This window comes from Musca domestica, unplaced genomic scaffold (genome assembly GCF_030504385.1).
Source record: "Musca domestica strain aabys unplaced genomic scaffold, Musca_domestica.polishedcontigs.V.1.1 61, whole genome shotgun sequence".
Taxonomy (NCBI): domain Eukaryota; kingdom Metazoa; phylum Arthropoda; class Insecta; order Diptera; family Muscidae; genus Musca; species Musca domestica.
The window spans coordinates 1,626,960-1,650,899 of NW_026712367.1; the positions used below are offsets into that span (position 1 = coordinate 1,626,960).

The window sequence follows — 23,940 nt, forward strand, 5'->3', positions numbered from 1 at the left end:
ATTTATAAAAAATTCTTTTTCAAAGGCCCAAAATAAACGTGGATTTTTTAAAAATATATTTTCAAAGTCCCACAACAGACTTGGTTTTTTTAAAAATATTTCTTCACAGGTCCAACTTAAAAGTGGATTTTTAAAAATATATTTTTTTTAAGGAACAACTTAAATATGGATTTTTTAAAAATATTTTTTCAAAGGCTCAAGGTAAATGTGGATTTTTTAAAAATATTTTTTCAAAGGCCCAATATAAACGTGAATTTTTTAATTTTTTTTTTCAATGGCTCAACATAAACGTGGATTTTTTAAAAATAAGTTTACAAAGGCCCAACATAAACGTGAATTTTTCAAAAAATATTTTTTCAAAAACCCAAAATAAACTTGGATTTTTTAAAAATATTTTTTCAAAGGCTCAATATAATCGTGGATTTTTTAAAAATATTTTTTCAAAGGCCAAAAAATAAACGTGGACTTTTTAAAAATATTTTTTCAAAGGCCAAAAAATAAACGTGGATTTTTTAAAAATAATTTTTGTAAGGCCCAACATAAACGTGGATTTCTTAAAAATATTTTTTTTTAAATAAAACGTGGATATTTTAAAAATATTTTTTTAAAATAAAACGTGGATATTTTAAAAATATTTTTCAAAAGTCCAGTATAAACGTTGATTTTTTAAAAATATTTTTCAAAGCAAAAACATAAACGTGGATTTTTTTAAAAATAATTTTTCAAAGATATTTTTAAAAATATTTTTAAAAAGTCCACGTTTAGGTGACTTTTTAAAAATATTTTTTAGAAGGCCCTATATCAACGTTGAGTTTTTAAAATATTTTTTCAAAGGTCCAATATAAACGAGGATTTTTTAAAAATATTTTTTCCAAAGACACAACAAAAATGGTGATTTTTCAAAAATATGTTTTTCAAAGATGCAACATTACCGTGGATTTTTTAAAAATATTTCTTTAAAGGCCCAACATAAACGTGGATTTTTTAAAAATATTTTAAAAAAAGGCTCTACGTAAAAGTGGATTTTTTAAAAATATTTTTTCAAAGATCCAACATTAACGTGGATTTTTTAAAAATATTTTAAAAAAGGCTCTACGTAAAAGTGGATTTTTTAAAAATATTTTTCAAAGGTCCTGTATAAACGTGGATTTTTTAAAAATATTTTTCAAAGGTCCAGTATAAACGTGGACTTTTTAAAAATATTTTTTCGAAGGCCCTATATCAACGTTGAGTTTTTAAAATATTTTTTCAAAGGTCCAATATAAACGAGGATTTTTTAAAAATATTTTTTCCAAAGACACAACAAAAATGGTGATTTTTCAAAAATATGTTTTTCAAAGATGCAACATTACCGTGGATTTTTTAAAAATATTTCTTTAAAGGCCCAACATAAACGTGGATTTTTTAAAAATATTTTAAAAAAGGCTCTACGTAAAAGTGGATTTTTTAAAAATATTTTTCAAAGGTCCTGTATAAACGTGGATTTTTTAAAAATATTTTTCAAAGGTCCAGTATAAACGTGGACTTTTTAAAAATATTTTTTAGAAGGCCCTATATCAACGTTGAGTTTTTAAAATATTTTTTCAAAGGTCCAATATAAACGAGGATTTTTTTAAAATATTTTTTCCAAAGACACAACAAAAATGGTGATTTTTCAAAAATATGTTTTTCAAAGATGCAACATTACCGTGGATTTTTTAAAAATATTTTTTTAAAGGCCCAAAAAAAAACGTGGATTTTTTAAAAATATTTTTTTAAAGCCCCAAGAAAAAACGTGGATTTTTTAAAAATATTTTTTCAAAGGCCCATTGAACCTAGATTTTTACAAAAATACTTTTTCATAGACCCAAATTTAAATGTGAATTTTTTAAAAATGTTTTTTTTAAAGACTTAACATCAACGTGGATTTTTTAAAAATATTTTTTCAAAAGCCCAAAATAGACGTAGATTTTTTAAAAATATTTTTTCAAAAGCCCAAAATAGACGTAGATTTTTTAAAAATATTTTTTCAAAGACCTAACATAAACGTGGATTTCTTAACATTTTTTTTTTTTTTCAAAGACCCAAAATAGACGAAGATTTTTTTAAAATATTTTTTTCAAATGCCTAACATAAACGTAGATTTCTTAATTTTTTTTTTTCAAAGATTCAAAATAGACGTGGATTTTTTAAAAATATTTTTTCAAAGACCCAAAATAAACGCGAATTGTTCAAAAAAAAAAATTCAAAGGCCCAAAATAAAAGTGGATTTTTTAAATTTTTTTTTCAAAGACCCAAAATAAAGGTGGATTTTTAAAAAATATTTTTTCAAAGTCCCAAAATAAATGTGGTTTTTTAAATTTTTATTTTTTCATAGGCCCAACTTAAACTTTTTTTTTCAATCTCAATTCATTTATATTTTTACCCAGTACACAGATTAATTGCACCAGCCACTCCAATCATACCATTGAAAACAAAATTGCAAATTCGAGTCACAAAACAACAATATGTTGCTGAACACAGCTCTTAATGGCGTCAATAATAGCCTGTTCGGAAAACAACAATTTCTCCCATTCCAACAACAATTACAACCATAAATGTGAGCACTCGCTCGCTATTAAATATTGATGACATTAATTTTATGTGTGCACTTGGAAGGTAGCACCCACAGGTGCATTTGGCTGGAGATCATTTTGGTAACCTGAATGCATATGGGTGTTAGGAAAGAGCTAATTGAAAAGGTGTCTATAGAAATAGACCTCACTCACGGGTCGTTCATTGAAGTTCTCTCATGAAAAGGAGACCTCTTTAAGGAGGAGGTGTTGACTATCCAACTATGAGGGCTCCCATGGCCGAACCCTTTTTAGGGTAACTTATACTCAATGCCTCCTACACTATGTAAATGTATGTTCATACCCTCCCCCCTGTGGGATACCCCTTCCGCAACAACATTCAACCTCTTTGTTGTCCTCTACACACCCGGCGATTTTACCTTGATTAATTTTCAATAGTTTTACGACAATCGCAACAACACCATCATCAATAGTACCAACATCAGGACCAACAACAACAATAACAACGAATCGACACCCAGCAAACAACATTTATCAACCACGCAACAATATTCAATTGACAACATTTGCAAATTGAAATACAAACAACAACAGCAGCACCAGCAGCAATAAATATAAATAAAATTAAAAAACGCACACATACACACACACCTGACAGACGGACCCCAAACTTTATTTATGCAATTTTCGTAACAAATTTTTATATAGGTATTTAAAATTTTGTTGTTGCTGCTATTGTATATTCATTTGTTGAAATTTAATTTGTTATATAAAAATGTTAATACCAATTTTCCTGTCCAACAACAACAACAGTGGCGGCAATAAAAGTGACAATTGTTGTAAAACAAAAACCAAAATTGGAAAAAAACGAACTCTTTGAGATCCCGAGGCTTGGTGAGACCAATAATTGTCAGTTTGCGACCAAAAATTGGTCGGATATGCAAATTTAAATGGCCAATTTTTCAAAAATATTTTGTCACAAGACACAAGTAAAGGCGGATCTTTTAAAATATATGTTTTCAAAGGCTTAACATAAACTTGGATTTTTTTAAAAATATTTTTTTCAGGTCTCAAATATAAAAGTGGATTTCTAAAAATATTTCTCACACTCGAACATTAAAGTGGAATTTTGTTAAAAAGTATTTTTCATGGCCCAACATAAACGTGACTTTTTTTTTAAAAATACTTTTTCGGACCTCAAACATAAACGTGGATTTTTAAAAAAATATTTTTTTAAAGGCCCAACTTAAACTCGAATATTTAAAAATATTTTTTTCAAAGGCCTAAGATTAACAAGGATTTTTTAAAATTAATTTTTCAGACCTCAAACATAAAAGAGAATTTTTTGAAAATATTTTTTTAAAGATTCAACATAAACGTGGATTTTTAAAAAATATTTTTTTAAAGGCCCAACATTAACGTGGATTTTATAAAAATATTTTTTCAAAGACCAAATTGATCGTGGATTTTTTAAAAATATTTTTTCAAAGGCCAACATGAACGTGAATTTTTTAAAAATATTTTTTCAAAGGCCCAACATAAACGTGGGGTTTTTAAAAATACTTTCTCAAAGGCCCATCATAAACGAGGATTTTTTAAGAAATATTTTTTCAAAGGTCCAACATGAATGTGGATTTTTTAAAAATATTATTTCAAAGGAATAAAATAAACGTGGAGTTTTTAAAAATATTTTTTCAAAGGCCCAAGATTAACGTGGATTCTTTAAAAATATTTTTTTCAAAGGCCCAAGATTAACGTGGATTTTTTAAAAATATATTTTCAAGGATCCAACATAAACGTGGATTTTTTAAAAATATTTTTTTCAAATGCCCAACAAAAACGTGAATTTTTTGAAAATATTTTTTCAAAGTCCCAAAATAAACATGGATTTTTTAAATTATTTTTTCAAAGGCCCAAGATTAACTTGGATTTTTTAAAAATATTTTTTCAAAGTCCCAAAATAAACGCGGATTTTTTAAAAAATATTTTTTCAAAGGCCCAAGATTAACGTGGATTTTTTAAAAATGTTTTTTCAAAGGCCCAGGGTTAACGTGTTTTTTTTTTTCAAAATATTTTTTCAAAGTCCCAAGATAAACGTGGATTTTTTAAAAATATTTTTTTCAAATGCCCAACAAAAACGTGAATTTTTTGAAAATATTTTTTCAAAGTCCCAAAATAAACATGGATTTTTTAAATTATTTTTTCAAAGGCCCAAGATTAACGTGGATTTTTTTAAAAATATCTATTCATAGGCCCAATATTAACGTGGATTTTTTAAAAATATTTTTTAAAGGCCCAAGATTAACGTGGACTTCTTAAAAATATTTTTCCAAAGGCCCAATAAAAAACGAAGATTTTTTTGAAAATATTTTTTTCCAAGGCCCAATATAAACTTGGATTTTTTAAAAATATTTTTTTCAAATGCCCAACATAAGCGTGGGTTTTTCAAAAATTTTTTTCAAAGGCCCCAATATAAACGTGATTTTTTTAGAAATATTTTTTCGAAGGCCCAACAAAAACGTGGATTTTTTACAAATATTTTTTCAAAGTCCCAAGATTAATGTGGATTCTTTTAGAAATATTTTTTCAAAGCCCCAACATCAACGGGGATGTTTTTAAAATATTTTTTCAAAGGCCCAACATCAACGTGGATTTTTTAAAAAATATTATTTCAAAAGAACAACATAAACGTGGATTTTTTAAAAATATTTTTTCAAAGGCCCAATATACACGTGGATTTGTTAAAAATATTTTTTCAAAGGCCCAATATAAACGTGGATTTTTTAAAAATATTTTTTCAAAGGTCCAAGATTAACTTGGATTTTTTAAAAATATTCTTTAAAGACCAACTTGAACGTGGATTTTTAAAAATATTTTTTCAAAGTCCCAAGATTAACTTGGATTTTTTAAAAATATTTTTTCAAAGTCCCAAAATAAACGTAAAATTTTAAAAATTATTTTTTCATAGGGCCAAGATTAACTTGAATTTTTTAAAAATATTTTTTCAAAGGCCCAACATAAACGTGGATTTTTTTAAAAATATTTTTTCAAGGGGCCAACACAAACTGATTTTTTTTGAGAAAACATTTGTTCAAAGGCCCAACATAAACATGGATTTTTTAAAAATATTTTTTCAAGGGCGCAATACAAACTGAATTATTTAAAGAAAACATTTGTTCAAAGACCCAACACAAATGACAATTTTAAAAAAATATTTTTTCTTAGCCATAACATAAAGGTGGATTTTTTAAAAATATTTTTTCAAAGGCCCAATATTAACTTGGATTTTTTAAAAGTATTTTTTCAAAGAACAACTTGAACGTGGATTTTTTAAAAATATTTTTTCAAAGACCAACTTTTTTTTAAAAATATTTTGTCAAAGCCCCAAACTTAAAGTGGATTTATTAGAAATATTTTTTCAAGGTTCAATTTTTTATCAATGTATTTTTCCAAAAAATATTTTTATTTTTTTAATTTGGTACAAAACTTAACTGTTAATATGGCAACACCTGACCTCAGTTCAGTTCATTGCTGCATTCAGAGCAACACCTGTCCGCCTGACAAACTTTTGCCATGAATTTTTGATTGAATTCAATCGAATTGGTAGTGGAAACTTGAATGTTCCATGGAATTTAAAATAGCCTTTCGGAAGCAGGAAACAAAGCCGAAAAAAAAAACAAAATCGATGCATTGCAAATATTGTAATGAAATCATTGGTGGAATGAATTTAGCATAAAAAATCTAGTTAAAAATAAGTTCGATTAAAAAGTTGCAGGCGGTTGAAAATTTTTTACTAAAATATTTCAGCTGAAATGTCAACTGGTTTTGGGAAGAGAAAATGAGAAAATGAAGGAGGTTTCGGAGGGAAAATAAAGTCATTGATTCTCATGTCCCCCCTGGATGTTTTAAGGTATATTGATATTATGGTACATCCCTGCGTATGACGACTGCCACAACGTATACGCCTTTCGTTTCAAGGGTAACATGTGAAAAAAAAAACTCAATTAAAACATTAAGAATATCCTGTGAAAAAAAACAAGACATCCTTATCATTTTCCATAACCTTTGATATAAAAATTCAAGGATATCATGTGAAAAAAACCTTATCCTTTTCCCACAATCTTTGTAGTAAAAATTCCATTTATTAAAACCACATAATATTTTAATTTATTTTTAATAACATTAAAGCCAAAAAAATTTAATCAAATTGAAACCACAACAAATATCCACATATCACCCAGCCACCCACTCACCCAAACCACATCCATTTCCCCCCTCAACCCATGCTGAACATTTTCAAATTATTAAAACCCTTTGACTTATCAATGGTCCCATTGAGACGTCCTTTGATTAGCATCACCGCCTCGCCCTTCGGATTCATTCGATCGAATTGCATATCCAGATAGAAATTAGTTTCGGGCACATATTGTGGCAACAACTCCTCGTCCAATTGGTAATTGCGTACCGTGAAAACCGCATTTTTCTTTAGAGGACAGCTTTTAATAAACGAATCCGATTTTAAAATATCCTCATAGTGACGACGAAATCCCATTCCCACTGGCCGTTCTTGAAGAAATTTACAAAAGTCTAGCTTTCGCTTTACGACCATGGTAAAGTTGTTCGGTTGATCGCCCTCAATTGCCAGACCATAACTAAGGCCAATATTCTCGATATCTTCCAGGACATTCAACACCACATGGAGTGTTGTTTCGCCGCTGACGTTTTGTATTTGAATGGTGGCCTTGAGAAATTGTGGATTGGCTTCGTATTCGAATGAGGTAAAAATTACCTTGTACGAACGCTGTGGAGAAAGAGAGAGTGAGAGAGAGGAAAATTACTTATTTTAAAAATTTAGAAAACAAAAACACCAAATAAAAACTATTTTTAAAAAATCTTCCTCTATATTGAAAATTTGAAAAATTATTTTTAAAAAATCTACCTTTATCTTGGAACTTTAAAAAATATTTTTAAAAAATCCGCATTTATGTTGGACATTTGAAAAAATATTTTTAAAAAATCTGCATTCATGTTGAGTCTTAAAAAAATATTTTTAAAGAATCCACGTTTATGTTGGGCTTTGAAAAAAAATTAAAAAGTCCATTTTAATGAGGGGGTTTTGGAAAAAAATAAAATTCATAATGTTGTTGGACCAGTAAAAAAATATTTTTAAAAATCCACGTTTATGTTAAGCCTTGGAAAAAATATTTTTAAAAAATCCACGTTTATGTAAAGCTTTGGAAAAAATATTTTTAAAAAATCCTCGTTTATCTTGGAACTTTAAAAAAAATATTTTAAAAAAATTCACGTTTATCTTGGAACGTTAAAAAATATTTTTAAAAAATTCACTTTTATATTGGACCTTTGAAAATATATTTTTAACAAAGTCTAAGTATATCTTAATATTATATAAAAACATTTTCTAAAACTCCATGTTTATATTGGACCCTTGAAAATATATTTTTAAAACAATCCAGGTTTATATTGGACCCTTGAAAAAATATTTTTAGAAAATCTACATTAATTTTGAGTCTTTGAAAAAAATAATTTTAAAAAAGTTCACGTTAATGTTGTGCCTGTGAAAAACAGTTTTAAAAAAATCACATTTACGTTTGGGCCTTTGAAAAAGTATTTTTGTAAAATTCTAGGTTCACTGGGCCTAATAAATTTTTTTTTAAAAAATCCACATTTATGTTGGGGCTTTGAAAAAATATTTAAAAAAAACCACATTTATATGGGTATTTAAAAATATATTTTTAAAAAATCCACGTTTAATTTGGGCCTTTGAAAAAAATATTTTTAAAAAGTTCGCATTTGAAAAAATATTTTTAAAAAATCCACGTATAATTTGGGCCTTTGAAAAAATATTTTTAAAAAGTTCGCATTTGAAAAAATATTTTTAAAAAATCCGAAGTTTAATTTGGGCCTTTGAAAAAAATATTTTTAAAAAGTTCGTATTTGAAAAAATATTTTTAAAAAATCCACGTTTAATTTGGGCCTTTGAAAAAAATATTTTTAAAAAGTTCGCATTTGAAAAAATATTTTTAAAAAATCCACGTTTAATTTGGGCCTTTGAAAAAAATATTTTTAAAAAGTTCGCATTTGAAAAAATATTTTTAAAAAATCCACGTTTATTTTGGGTCTTTGAAAAAACTATTTTTAAAAAATCTACGTTTATGTTGGGTCTTTGAAAAAATATTTTTAAAAAATCCACGTTTATGTTGGGCCTTTGAAAATTTATTTTTAAAAAATCCACGTTTATGTTGGGCCTTTGAAAAAACATTTTTAAAAAATCCACGTTTATGTTGGGCCTTTGAAAAAATATTTTTAAATAATCCATGTTTATGTTGGGCCTTTGAAAAAATATTTTTAAAAAATCCACGTTTATATTAAGCCATTGAAAAAATATTTTTAAAAAACCCACGTTTATATTAAGCCATTGAAAAAATATTTTTAAAAAATCCACGTTTATGTTGGACCCTTGAAAATATATTTTTAAAAAATCCACGTTTATATTAGGCCATTGAAAAAATATTTTCAAAAAAAATCCACGTTTATATTAGGCCATTGAAAAAATATTTTTAAAAAATCCACGTTTATATTAGGCCATTGAAAAAATATTTTTAAAAATCCACGTTTATATTAGGCCATTGAAAAAATATTTTTAAAAAATCCACGTTTATATTAGGCCATTGAAAAAATATTTTTAAAAATCCACGTTTATATTAGGCCATTGAAAAAATATTTTTAAAAAATCCACGTTTATATTAGGCCATTGAAAATATATTTTTAAAAAATCCACGTCTATGTTAGGCCTTTGAAAAAATATTTTTAACTTTTATATTTGGCTACCGATTCATTTTGTAAATTCCCTCCAGGTTCTGAAGTTAATATGGCAAACTAATATTATTCTATTCAGTATTGGCTTTCACGTATTTGCACCCTCTCCCAAATTCTGCCATTCTTCAATTTTTAATTAACAAAAAATCATTTCACAATCTTAGAAATCATAAAACAACATTTTTTTTTTTTGGTTCCTGCTGCCAAGGCAGATATAAGTCATTGTTTGCCGAAGAAGATGTATAAGAATTATGAAGAAAATCCCATGGGAGAAATAAGAAACACTAACTCAAATGCCGTATAGCTGCTGCAGCCTTTGAAACTCAAGGCTCTGGCAAAGACAAGACCACAAAATAGAAGAACAAAATAAAAAAAAAAAACGAAGATAACACACCAGAAACTTACCCAAGCCAAACAGTTTTGATTACAAAACAATAAAACCACACCAAATGTAATTAAAAATTTCAAAATTTCCCACTTCATGGTAGCTTTTGGAAAACTCAAAGGCTGTTTTGCCGTTGGTCGATGGTTATTGCGAAAGTAACTAAAGTGAAACGGAATGGCAAGGCCCTTGTTAAGAAATCCACTGACTATCGGGGGGAAAATGGGAAATAAAGTAATTAACAAATATTGAAAAATCAAATTACAGAAAAAATAACTAATGTAATATTGATTTCTTTATAATTCAATCATTAGGGAAAATTTGAATACACATACAGTGGATACTCTCTAAATTGAATAATTAATGTTTCAAAAACACCAATTCGTATTAGAACAGGTATTGAATATGGCACCCTATGTGCTGAACGAACCAGTAGAGTTAGAAATTTTAAATTTGGAATGAGGGTCACTGATGGAGTGTGGGATGGATGTACCAAAAAGTACGCGAAGGTACTAAAATGTACTAGATTGGGTAAAATTTCGTATCATGTGAACGGTAAGAGCTAAAAACTTGAAATTTGAAACGGGAATCTAGATAGAGCAGTGTGATCGATGTGAGGAGGTAGTTTTGGAAGTGTGTTCTCTTGTTTACGAAAAGTACGAAATGGTACTAAATTTGGTACAATTCGAATTTTGAGAAACGAATGAAGCTGAAATTTGAAATTAACATTACTGACGAAAAGTAGGATTGGGATGTGGAGGTAATCCGAAATGTGTACTAATGTACCGAAAAGTACCAAATAGTACTTAATTTGGTGCAATTTCAATGTGAGTGACCCGAAAGACCTGGAATGCTGAATTTTGGAGACAAGATTACTATTGCATTTTAGGACTGAGGAATGTCAGTAGTTTTGGAAATTCGTACTTATGTTCACGAAAAGTACCAAATGGTACTAAATTTTATATAATTCCGAAATGGGTGATCTAATGGATGTGGAATGCTAAAATTTGGAGATAAGATTACTATTGCATTGTAGCACTGAGGGTATGTAGGTAGTTATTTGAATTCGTACTCATGTGTACTAAATGGTACTTAATATGGTACAATTCAAATTTGGAGGAACAGATGGAGCTAGAATCCTGAAATTTGGAATTAACATTAAAGGTAGAAAGTAGGATTGGGATTTGAAGATAATTTTCTAAATTTGTACTTTTGTACACGAAAGGTACCAACTGGTACTAAATTAGATACAATTTCCATTTGAGTGAACCGAAAGAGCTGGAATGCTAAAATTTGGAGATACGTTTGCTATTGCATTTTAGGACTGAGGATATGTAGATAGTTATTTCAATTCGTACTTCTGTGTACTAAATGGTACTAAATTTGGTACAATTTGCATTTGGGGAACGAATAAAGCTGGAATCCGGAAATTTTTAATTAACCTTGCTGGCGGAGAGGTTGATTGGGATATGGAGTTAGTTTTTTTAAAATTTGTACTTAGGTACACAAAAAGCACTAAATGTTACATAATTTGGTACAATTTCGATGTGAGTGACCCGAAAGAGCTGGAATGCTGAAATTTGGAGATAAGATTGATATTGCATTGTAGGGCTAAGGTATATCGGTAGTTTTAGAAATTCGTACTTATGTTCCCGAAAAGTACCAAATGGTACTAAATTGTATATAATTACGTAATTGGCGAACCAATAGATGTGGAATGCTAAAATTTGGAGATAAGATTAATATTGCATTGTTTAACTGAGGGTTCAAACTCATGTGTACTAAATGGTACGAAACTTGGTACAATTTGAATTTGATTGGATCTGATGGAGCTGGTATACTGAAATTTAGAAATTTACATTACTGGCGAAAAATAGGATTGGGATATGAAAATAGTGTTTGAAATTTGTACTTCTGTGCACGAAAAGTACTAAATAGTACTAAATTTGGTAAATTTCAATTTGGGTGAACTTATGGAGCTGTCATGCTGAAATGTGGAGATAAAATTCATATTACATTGTAGGACTAAAGTATGTAGGTTGTATTCTATATTCGTACTTATTTGTACTTAAGTTGGTACAATTTAAATTTTGGGAGAACCAGTAGAGCTTGAATCCGGAAATTTTTAAATAAGATTTCTATTGGGCTGCATGATGCAGATTGTTATGAAAATGTTTGCTAAAAAAACTAAATGGTACTAAATATGGTACAAGTTCGAATTATGATTAACTGATGGAGGTGGAATTCTGAAATAAGAAATTGGGTTTACTGTGGGATTGTAGGATTGGGGTCTGCAGGGAACTTTGGAAATTCGAACTTATGTGTAATAAATACTGCCAAATTTGGTACAATTTGGATTTGGGTGAACTGATAGGGCTGGAATCCTGAAATTGGAAAATATGGTTTCTATTGTGTTTTTTTTAGTGTTTATTTGATTGCATTGATCTGAAAATGTAAAATGTGGGACTTGGGGTCTCTGTTGGTGGTAGGTTCGTAAAAAAGAGGTCATCTTAGAAATGTGCACTACAAGTGCATGAAAAGTGCTAAATAGTACAATATTTTGTACATTTTGGGTGAACAGATCATGCTTTAAATCTGAAATGTCGTTTTAGGGTTGCCGTTAATGAGTTACAGGGGCCTTTGAAGGTGATGTCGGATATGTGTTCTGTACTAGAACGAAAAGTACTAAATGGTACCAAATTTGGTATTGAGTGCATGTTTGGAGCTAGAACCCCGAAAATAGATATTGAGGTCTGTGTCGGTACCTGGAATTAAGGTGAGAAAGTGGTTTTGGAAATGTGTACCATAATTGTTCGTAAAGTACTAAGTGGTACTATGTTGGGCATTGGGTAATGGGACAGAGCTGAGACCGTGCAAATGTTAAATTGCGATGACGGTTGGTGTCTAGGAATGAAATATGCAACGGTTTTGCAAATTAGAACTAAAATTATACAAAAAGTACTAAATGGTACTAAATTTGGTATTGGGTAAAGGGATAGAGCTGGAATCCCGAAATTTGATATTAAGGTCTATGTTGGAATATGGAATTGAGGTGTGAAGGTGGTTTTGGAAATTGGTACCATAATTGTTCGAAAAGTTCTAAATGGTACTAACTTAGGGATTCGGTGAAGGTATAGAGCTGAAACCGTGCAAATATTAAATTTCTAAGACTGTTGGTGTCTTGGAATGAGATATGAAGTGGTTTTGCAAATGAGAACTAAAATTACACCAAAGGTACTAAATTTGGTATTGGGTAAAGGGATAGGGCTGGAATGCTGAAATTTAATATTTGTGTCACTTATGGTATCTGGAATTGAGATATGAACGTTGTTTTGAAAACGTACTTTAATTGTACAAAAAGTACTAAATAGTACTTATTTGGTATTGGACGAAGGAATAGAGCTGAAATCCTGTTGGTGTCTGTGGATAAGATATCCAAATGGTACAAATTTGGTATTGGGAATTCTCAAATTTGATAATGAGCTATCTTGTGGTATTTGAAATTGAGATAAAGAATGGGTTTTTGAAATGTGCTCTAAAATTGTACGAAGAGTGCAAAATAGTACTAAATTTGATATTGGGCGTGGGAATAGAGCTGAAATCCTAAAATTTGATATGAATGCCACTGTCTGTGTCTGTGGTTAAATTATAAAGGTGGGTTTCGATATATGTACTATATTTTTCCAAAAGTACCAAGTGGTACTAAATTTGGTATTGGGTGAAGGGATAAAGATACAATTTTGAAATTTAGTATTAAGATCACTAATGGTATCTTTGTTTGAGATTGGACGGTGGTTAGGAAATGCATTCAATATTTGTACGAAAAGTACTAAATTCATTATAGAGTGAAAGGATACAGCAAAAATTCCAAAATAATATACGAGGCCTCTATTGGTATCTGAAATTTAGATATGGAATTGGTTTTGCAAATGTTAGCTATAATAGTTCGAAAATACTAAATGTAGAAATGTACATTGTATAAATGTACATTGTTTACACATATCTAGTACTAAATGTTACTAAGTGCGGTATTTGGTAAAGAGATAGATTGATTTAAAAAAATATCACACTAAACAAATTATACATTTTGAGACTAAGAAGGCCTAACATGAACTGTTGGAAAGAATTTAAAATTTTAAGGTGGCCTATCTTTAACGAAGTAGAGGGCACTTTTTATTAATTTATAGAAAGCCACGATAATTCAAGGTCTTTAAATTATAATTAAACAAGTAAGCAAAGGCTACAGCCGAGCGGGGCCGACCGTTGAATAGCCTACAACACTACAATAAACGATATTGTTTATATAGGCGAGATACTCGAAAGAATTCCACAAGATATTGTGACAAATACTAAAAGGAAACCATCATGTTTCGTTTTCTAATTTTCGAATAATAGCAACTTAAACGAATTTGCTCATTTCCAATTTATTGGTAGATGTTGCACGTAAATGGTCTTCCTAGATCTGGAACAAATATTTCCCAAAGACCTATAATCTCTCAGAAGTGGCAAAAGATTAACATTTATTATTGGTTTTTGACTGAAACGCATCTATATGAGATACAGACATTTGAATATATTCTTCAACGAAATCTTCGTTAACGAAATAGTCCAAAAAGTCGCAGAAATGGACATTTTCGTATTTAGTCTACAAAAGTTGAAAAATTATTTCACACATTGAATATTTTTGGATGCCCATCCGAAACTGCTTGGCTTTTGCAATGTGCGGTAACCCCCATTCAAATGTGCGTGAGGATCGGGCAATAATTACGACGTGCTGACAATTTTGCAGTTTTTTGGTCCATTTCAACCCCTAAATATATAACGATCATCATCAAAAAGAGTAGGCTTCTATTCTGACCCTCATCTTATCCCCATGCAAAATTTCGTAAGGATCGGAAAAATATGAGAAAATGTTACAAAACCAATATTTTCATCTTTAGAGAGATATTTTTATGCGATTTTTTTAGACGTTTTTTCTTTCCTGCCAAGAGGCCATTCTGAATTAATGAGAACTGTCGAAATCAGTTCAGCCGTTCTCGACATATAAGAGATCTTTCAAGCATATCTTCTTTGATAGACATATATATCGCACATATTTTCCTACATATCCGATTTGTTGGATGTTAACATCAATGTTAAGGTCAGAAATAACCTTGTAATGGCTTTGTGATTTCGACGGGATTTAAAATATTCACGGTTTAATGAAAAATTTTGAATTTTTTCAACACAAAAGATATGGTCTATTTTACCCGCTAAATATTATCCGATGACCACCCAAATTGGTAGGCTTCTTCCCCGCCCTAAACTCTAGGTACATGGTCTATAATTGCGACCTGTATAGCTACTGTAAAATCCGACATTTTTTCAGTATTTGGTACATTTCAAACCCTAAACATTTGGCGATCATCTCCAAAAGAAATAGGCTTCTATTCTGACCCTAACCTCACCTTCGTGCAAAATTTCGTTAGGATCGGACCATAATTGCGACCTGTAGAGTGATGGACAGACGGACAGACGGACGGACATACATAGCTAGATCGACTCAGCTCGGCGAGCTAGGAAGATCCATATATACTTTCCCATGTGGGAAATCAATATTTCGTGGTGTTACATAATTTTTGGCCCAATCAAACTTATAATACCCCCAACACATAGTGTTGTAGGGTATAAAAATATAAAATAGTAAATGGCTAAAAAAACTAAAAATATTTTTTTGCATAGTTGTCGAAGTCCATTCAATCATTGTGGATTATTATTTTCATTATTATTATATTTATTTTATTTATTTATTTATTTATTTATTTTATTTATTTATTTATTTTTTTTTTTTTTTTTGATAATTTATTTGAAAACATTTTTGTGTCCCCCAATTTCAAAAACCTAATTACCCCATTCCGCAAACAACGCAGAACTTTTCCAACGAGACAACCAATAATTTAAAACCCATTTCCCCTCTCTTATTCAAAATCTCCCCCCAAATGTCTACTCAAGCGGAAAATGTTCCAAACAATTACGATTTAATGTAGGCTCCATGGAAAACAAAAAAAAAATGATCCAAAGTTATTTAAAAATAAAATATCTATAGGCATTAGACCATAGCCACCAGAGATGTACTTTTTCGATAAGATGACCATTAGATGACCTATTAGTTTCCACAAGTGAAATCATGGTCTATAAAAACTCCTAGTATTTTGGGGAAAAGCAGTCAAAACGAATTCATTGGTCAAACTTAGCTGTTTGAAAGTAAATAGTTTCCCCGGGTTCCTTTAAAAAACAAAACAATTATGGCATCATATTCCTGGTTAGTTGGAGTAGTGTTGGCTTGTTTGGCCATAGTTTCTGTACAAGCTGAGGTAAGTGGCTGTTATTTTAATCACATTCAGTTACGGCTTAAAAAATTAAACGTGTTTTTTTATAAAATTTTAAAATGCAATTTCTTTTAATTCATTTTTTAAATATGGGTTTTAAAAAATATATTTTTTTTAAACGAGCACTTTAAAAATATTTTTCCAATTTTGAAAAACAATTTCTAAAAGTGATTTCTTACAGTGTGTTTATTTAGCATACACCCAACAACTAATAACATGGATTAAAAAAAATATTAGCCATAAATTTAATTTTTTTTAAAACAATATTTTCAAATGTGGATCCTTAATATTCAATACCTTAAAAATGTATTTATATATGGACTTTTTAAAAATAATTTTATTAAATATTAAATCTTTAAAAATATTACTCGATAAAACAATCCCAAACGTGATCTTTTTCCAAAATAATATTCCTTAAAGGTGAATTGGATTTTTAAAATAAACAAACTTAAATGTGCGGAAAAAAATATTTTAAATTCACTTAACAAGGAAATTCAAGTGATGCGTTATATTTAAGATTTTTCTGCTTATTTTCTATTGCAAGAACACATTCTTAGCTCTTCATAGCAGAAAGATTTTCTAAAATATCTTTAAAATTTCCAGAGATATCATAATTTTAATGGGAGTACTTTATATTAATAATAATCATACGCAGCATGGGCCAAAGTGTTTATTTAACGAAATACTGGATATTTCTTAGGATAATATTACTCGATAAAACAATCCCAAACGTGATCTTTTTCTAAAATAATATTCCTTAAAGGTGATTTGGATTTTTAAAATAAAAAAACCTAAATGTGCAGAAAATATTCTAAATTCACTTAAATGATATTTTATTTTTTTTATTCAACAAGGAAATTCAAGTGATTTGTTGTTTTAAAGATTTTTCTGCATATTTTCTTTTGAAAGAGCATATTCTTAGCTCTTCATAGCCGAAAGAAACTCTAAAATATCTTTAAAATTTCCAGAGATATCATAATTTTTATGGGAGTACTTTATATTAATAATAATCATACGCAACATGGGCCAAAGTGTTTATTTAATAAAATACTGGATATTTCTTAGGATAATCAACGAAATTATGAATTCTTATGTTAGGGTACGTAAATAGCAAGAGTTCCTTTAAGATATTTAGGGTGAAATCCCTGCTGGAAATAGATTTTCAAACGAACGAAATTTTCATTCAATTATTTTTTTTGTTTTCGCCAAAAAAAAAAACAACACTTAATCTGTTGTTTAAAGTTTTTCCGCAAAAACAAAGAATTATCTCGAAGAAACAGAATATTGTTAGCTTCTTACATCCGAAAAAATGTTTTGCATAACATTAAAACTGACTGAGATATACGTAATTTTGTAAAGGTACCTTCTATTAATAACAATCATACGCACCATGGGTCAAAGTGTTTATTTATTGAAATACTGGATATTGTTCAGTTAACTCAATGCAATTAACATGCCTAATTTGATAGCTCTCAGAATGCAAAATATTGTGTAGCATATCTAGGGAGGAGTCTTTGACAAAGAAGATATGTTCATGAAATAAAATTTAAAATTAAATTTTAATAAGATTTTTTCTCTAACCCAAACATTATTTTAAGAATTATCAACATATTTTTCATAAAAAAGCATATTCTTAGTTTTTCATATCCGAAAAAAATTCTAAAAATATCTGCAAAACTGCCCGAGATATAATAATTTTCATGGGAGTACCTTTTATTAATAACAATCATACGCACCCTGGTCAAAATGTTTATTCAATGAAATACTGGATATTTCCCAATAGAACAAATGGAATTGTGATTGCTTGTGTTAGGGTACATAAATAGCAAGAGTTCTTTCAGGATGTTTAGGGAGAAGTCCTTGCTGACAATAGGGTTTTCTTTTTTTTCAAACGAAATTTTCTATAATTGTTTGTTCTCGCCAAAAAACCGTATAATCTGTTATTTTAAGTTTTGTTACAATATTTTTCATAGAAAGAGCTTATTATTAGCTTTTCATGTTTGAAAGAATTTTTAATATAACCTCAAAACTGACCGAGATATGCACAATTTTGTAAATGTACTTTCTATTAATAATAATCATACGCACCATGGGTCAAACTGTTTATTTATTGAAATACTGGATATTTTTCAGTATAATAAAGAGAATTACCATACCTAATTTTCAGAGGCTTTAATAGCAAGATATCCTGTAGCTTATCTAGAGAGAGATCCGTGCCAAGTTAGTTATGTTCAAGTAATAAAATTAAAAATTAATTTTTTATAAGTTTTTTCTCTCACCAAAAATTTTTACAGTAAATTATCTTATCTTCATATTTTTTATAAAAAAAGCATATTCCTGGCTTTTCATATTCTACTTAATTCTTAAAATATCTGCAAAACTGCCTGAGATATAATCATTTTCATGGGATCGCTTTTTATTAATAAGAATCATAGGCACCATGGGTCAACGAGTTTATTGAATGAAATACTGGATATTTCCCAGTAGAACAAATGGAATTTTGATTGTTTGTGTTAGGGTACATAAATAGCAAGAGTTCTTTCAGGATATTTAGGGAGAAGTCCTTGCTGGCAAGGGGGTTTCCTTTTTTTAAACGAAATTTTCTATAATTTTTTTGTTATCGCCAAAAAATCATATAATCTGTTATTTTAAGATTTGTCGTAATATTTTTTATAGAAAGAGCATTTTGTAAGCTACTCAAATTCGAAAAAAATTTGATATATAACATTAAAACTGACAGAGATATGGGTAATTTTATAAAGGTACTTTCTATTAATAACAATCATACGCCCAATAGGTCAAAGTGGTTATTTATTGAAATACTGGATGTTTTTCGGTAAAATCAGTGCAATCAACATGCCTTATTTTCGAAGGCTTTACTGGCAAGAGATCTCAAGCCTATCTAGGAAGAAATCCTTGTCAAGAAGGTTATGTCCATGTAACAAAATAGGAAAATGTTTTCTCTCACCAGATTTTTTGTTTTAAGAATTATCTTCATATTTTTCATAAATGAAGAATATTCATGGCTTCTTATTATTTTTTTTTTAAATTCATAATCGTTAAATTTAAAGTTAAAATTAAAATTCTATTTAAAAAAAATATTCTTAAGTTTTTAGTTTTTTTTTTTCTAAATGGCTAAATTTTAAAAATATCAAAAACCTCAAGAATGGAGACCAAGATTTTCAAAAATTCTGATTTTTTTTTCTTTTGCAGAAAGTAATGCGTCCCAAATTCAAGGATGTGAAATTGTGGTCGGATGACAAGCATATTTCGCACACCATTAAATTCGATGCCAACGATCCACACATCAACTACACCCTGGATGTGTTGCAAGAACTACACGACATTGATTTCAGTCTCCAGCTAATGGCTACCCAAAAACTGGATCCCAGCTATAATTTGGCCCTGAACACCACAATGAATCTGTGTCGAATTTTAAATTGGCACACCAAATCACCAATTGGTTCGATTATTGCCACCTTTTTGAAAGAGTATGGCAACATTATGGAGAAATGTCCCGTGCCCAAGGTAGGTATTGGCGGGGTGATGAAATGTGAATTTCTGAAAATGTTTTTTTGTGCACTTTCTTTAATGAATTTTTCTAGGCAAAAATTAAAATGAGATTACCCCTTTATCGTAAATTACAGGGTCAATACTATACGCACCGATTCTGGATACCGGAGGATACATCATTGGCCACATTGCCCGAAATCGATTTTAATCTAAATTTCCAAGCCTTCCATGTGGATGCCAGCAAACAAAAGACCATGATATTGAACGATCACATCTCCGGTGAAATTGTGGTTCAAGATGTGACCAATGTTAAGCCGGGCCTATTGGCCCTATTGCCCAAAGTACCCGGTGGTTAGGGGTGGCAGCGAATCTTTGGATTTTGATGGATTTTTTTCCTTGATCGTACCAACATTTACTTATCAGTGCTCAACATTTCTATTCTCCTCAATTTGTTGTCTAGGTGTTTTGTATTGTATTTATTTGAAAAAAAAAACATAAATAAAATTTTGAATTCGGATTGCTAATACACCGCAAAAATCAAATGTTGATTTTTTTTTAATTTTTTTTTTTTTTTTTTTTTTTTTTTGAATTTAGGAATATTTTTTATTTATTTATTATTTTATATTTATTTTTTATTTAATTTTACTTTATTTTTTATTTATTTATTTATTTATTTATATTTTATTTAATTTATTTATTTATTTATTTATTTTTTTTTTTTTTTTGAAAAATCATATGATGACATTTTTAATTTTTGTGTATTTATTTATTTATTTTTTATTATTTTTTTTGTTTTGGGAATATTTTTTTTATTATTTTTAATAATTTATTTTTTATTTAATTTTACTTTATTTTTATTTTTTTGTATTTTTATTTATTTTATTTTTTATTTATTTTTATTTTTTTTTTTTTTTTGAAAAATCATATGGTGACATTTTAAATTTTTGTTTATTTATTTTTTTATTTATTATTATTTTTTTTTTGTTTTTGATTTGGGAGTATTTTTTATTTATTTATTATTATATATTTATTTTTTATTCAACTTTACTTTATTTTAATTTTTAATTATTTATTTTTTATTTTATTTTTTTCTTTCTTCGAAAATTCAGGAGAATTGATATTCATTCATTTATTTTTATTTATTTGTTTTTATTTTATTTCATTTTTTTTTTTTTTTTTTGAAAAATCAAATGGTGGCATTTTTTAATTTTTATTTTTTTTTTTTTTTTTTTGGATTTGGGAATATTTTTTATTTATTATTATTATATATTTATTTTGTATTCAACTTTACTTTATTTTTAATTTTTTATTCATTTATTTTTTATTTTATTTTTTTCCTTCTTCAAAAATTCAGGGGAATTGATATTCATTCATTTATTTTTATTTATTTATTTTTTATTTTATTTTATTTTTTTTTTTTTTTTTTTTTTAAAAATCAAATGGTGATATTTTTTAATTTTTATTTATTTTTTTTTTTTTGGGGAATATTTTTTATTTATTTATTATTATTATATATTTATTTTTTATTCAATTTTACTTTATTTCTAATTTTTTTATTTGTATTTATTTATTTTTTATTTTATTTTATTTAATTTTTTTTTTTTTTTTTTTTTTTTTTGTTCATCCAAAATTCATGGGAATTGATATTCATTCAAAATTATAACGTTTTGTTTTTTACACTCAAAGTGTTTGTGGCAATTAATGTCCAACTGGTTTTGGAATTCAATGCAGTTGCATGACAAACAAATCATGTTTAAAAAAAAATTAAATGACTTCTAAGAATATTTTATAGATTTTTTTTTTAATTTTTTATTTTTTCAAAATTATTTTGAATATCCCCTTATTATGCATACCCATCACAAGCTGGAAAGACAACAAAAAAAAGCACACACGGCTTGCCATTGACATAAATCCCATTCGCTGTCAGTCAAATGTGTCTGAAATCGTCATTAGAATTTGACAATTAAATGACAGAAATTGAATAAATCTTTTGATAGACAGCCATTTTGCAGAGGTTTATTATGGGGCTGATGAAACTCAAAGCATAACTAATAAAGCAGTGATTTGAAAACTTAAAATAAAATTGAATTGGATTTTGACTTAGTCATGGAATATTTTTAAAAAATGAGCGATGCGTCATCGGCCAACATGAATTAGCAAATTTTTCTTAACAAAAGGAAAAATAAGCGAATTTCACAGAGGTATTCAATTTCATATCAAATTTATTCAGGACCAAAATAAGTTTTACAAATTGACATTCAGGACAAGACTACTAGACCGAATGAAATTTTATTCGGTTCTTCAAATTAAAAATTCACAAATTTTCCAAAGAAGAAGATTTAAAGCTAAGTATTTAGATACAAAATATATTTCAAACACTCCACCACAACATGCATTTTTTTCCTCTTCACATTTCCTTTCGTCATTTTTTAAATTTATTAGTTTGACATATTTTTGATGTTTCGATATTGATCTGTAAAATAATAGAATTAACATTGCTTATGTTAGGGCTCCGAGATAGCAAATATTCTTTCAGAACATTTTAGGTGAGAAGTCTTTCTTGGAAAAAGACTTTCAACCGAATGAAATTTTCAATATTTTGTTATACTCGCCACAAAAACATATAGTGTGTTATTTTAAGATTTCTTACAATATTTTATATAGAAAGAGTATATTGTTAGCTTCTAATATTCAAAAGAATTTTTCATATAACAGCAAAACTGACTGAGATATGTCCGATTTAATAGAAGTACTTTTTATTAATAACAATCATACGCACCATAGGTCAAAGTGTTTATTTATTAAAATATTGGATATATTTCAGCAAAATCAATGCAATCAACATGCCTAATTTTTTAAGACTTAAATGGCAAGAGATCCTGTAGTATATACAAGGAGATATCCTTGCGAAGGAGGTTTTGTCCATGTTTTTTGTCCATGTAATAAAATTTAAAATTAAATTTTACTAAATTTCTTCTCTTCGCAAAATATTTACCTCACATTATTTTAAGAATTATCTTCATATTTTTAATAAAGAAAGCATATTCCTGGCTTCTCATATCCGAAATAATTCTTAAAATATCTGCAAAACTACCTGAGATATAATAATTTTCATAGGAGTACGTTGTATTAATAACAATCATACGCACCATAGGTCAAAGTGTTTATTTATTAAGATATTGGATATTTTTCATCAAAATCAATCCAATCGACATGTCTAATTTTTTAAGACTTAAATGGCAAGAGATCCTGTAGTATATCCAAGGAGAAATTCTTGCCAAGGAGGTTATGTACATGGAGTAGATTTTAAAAATTTTCTCCTCTCACCAGAATTATATAATCTTTACGTCGCTACCGAGAATGTTTCATTGTAGTATATGCCGAATCTATGACTACAAACTTTAGTGACTTCAAACTTTCCAGTTGCCTTTTTGTTTAGCACCACAGCTTTTGAACCAAAAACCCTCATATGACTAACATTTGGTTGTCGACCAGAATACATACCTCTATTGGAGTAGTGTTTCTCAAAACTTTTAATGGGCTTATATTTTTTAAATATGTTGCAGTTGTAACTACCAGATTTCTCCTCTCGACCTGGAATAGGCTTTCAAGAACATTAGAAGATGCTAAGAATATCAAACACCCAGACAATTTTTTCAGATGGCCAGACGTTCTCAAGACCCGAAGAAGGAAAATAGGAATAACATCATCCAATTAAATTCTAAATATAAACGATATAACTGATACGTTGGGCGCCACTTAATTTCAAATGTCAATAGGCAAGAAGGCCAAAGGCTGAAACAAAAGGATAATAATGTAGAGAAAATCATCAAAATACCAAATATCGGGAGGTACAATTATATGGAGGCTATACGAAGACTAGGACCTGCACAGACAAATTTCTATCATAGGCTGTAGTATCCGTTACGAACTTCAAATACCAAATTTGAAACAATTCCGGTAAAAAATGTCGCTTAAATCACCAAAGTACCGAATATCGGGAGATACCGTAGTAAGGGGTCTATACGAAGACTTGGACCTGCACAGACAATTTTCTGTCATAGGCTGTAGTATCCATTACGAAGTTCAAATACCAAATTTGAAATAATTCCGGTGAATAATGTCGCTAAAATTATCCAAATACCGAAAATAGGAAGGTACCGCTATATGGGAGCTATTTAAAGACGTGGACCTGCACAAACAATTTTCTATCATAGGCTGAAGTATCCATTACGAACTTCAAATACCAAATTTGAAACAATTCGACCTGGAATAGCTCGTCGGGGTC

General features: G+C 28.6%; 2 protein-coding genes across 2 annotated transcripts; one reads left to right on the forward strand and one right to left on the reverse strand.

Annotated features, from left to right (window-relative positions):
* Positions 1–6,828: 6,828 nt before the first annotated feature.
* On the reverse strand, positions 6,829–11,547 carry LOC101895372 (uncharacterized). The gene is made up of 3 exons (XM_011293784.1): positions 11,544–11,547; positions 11,463–11,491; positions 6,829–7,353 (listed from the first exon to the last, which is right to left on the reverse strand). Exons 1-3 carry the CDS (start codon positions 11,545–11,547, stop codon positions 6,829–6,831), a joined length of 558 nt encoding a protein of 185 aa, XP_011292086.1.
* Positions 11,548–16,033: 4,486 nt separating this feature from the next.
* Positions 16,034–20,188, forward strand: LOC101895200 (uncharacterized). The gene is made up of 3 exons (XM_005182465.4): positions 16,034–16,124; positions 19,353–19,667; positions 19,787–20,188. The coding sequence occupies exons 1-3, from the start codon at positions 16,056–16,058 to the stop codon at positions 20,006–20,008; spliced, it is 606 nt and encodes a 201-aa protein (XP_005182522.1). The 5' UTR covers positions 16,034–16,055; the 3' UTR covers positions 20,009–20,188.
* The last annotated feature ends 3,752 nt before the right edge of the window (positions 20,189–23,940 follow it).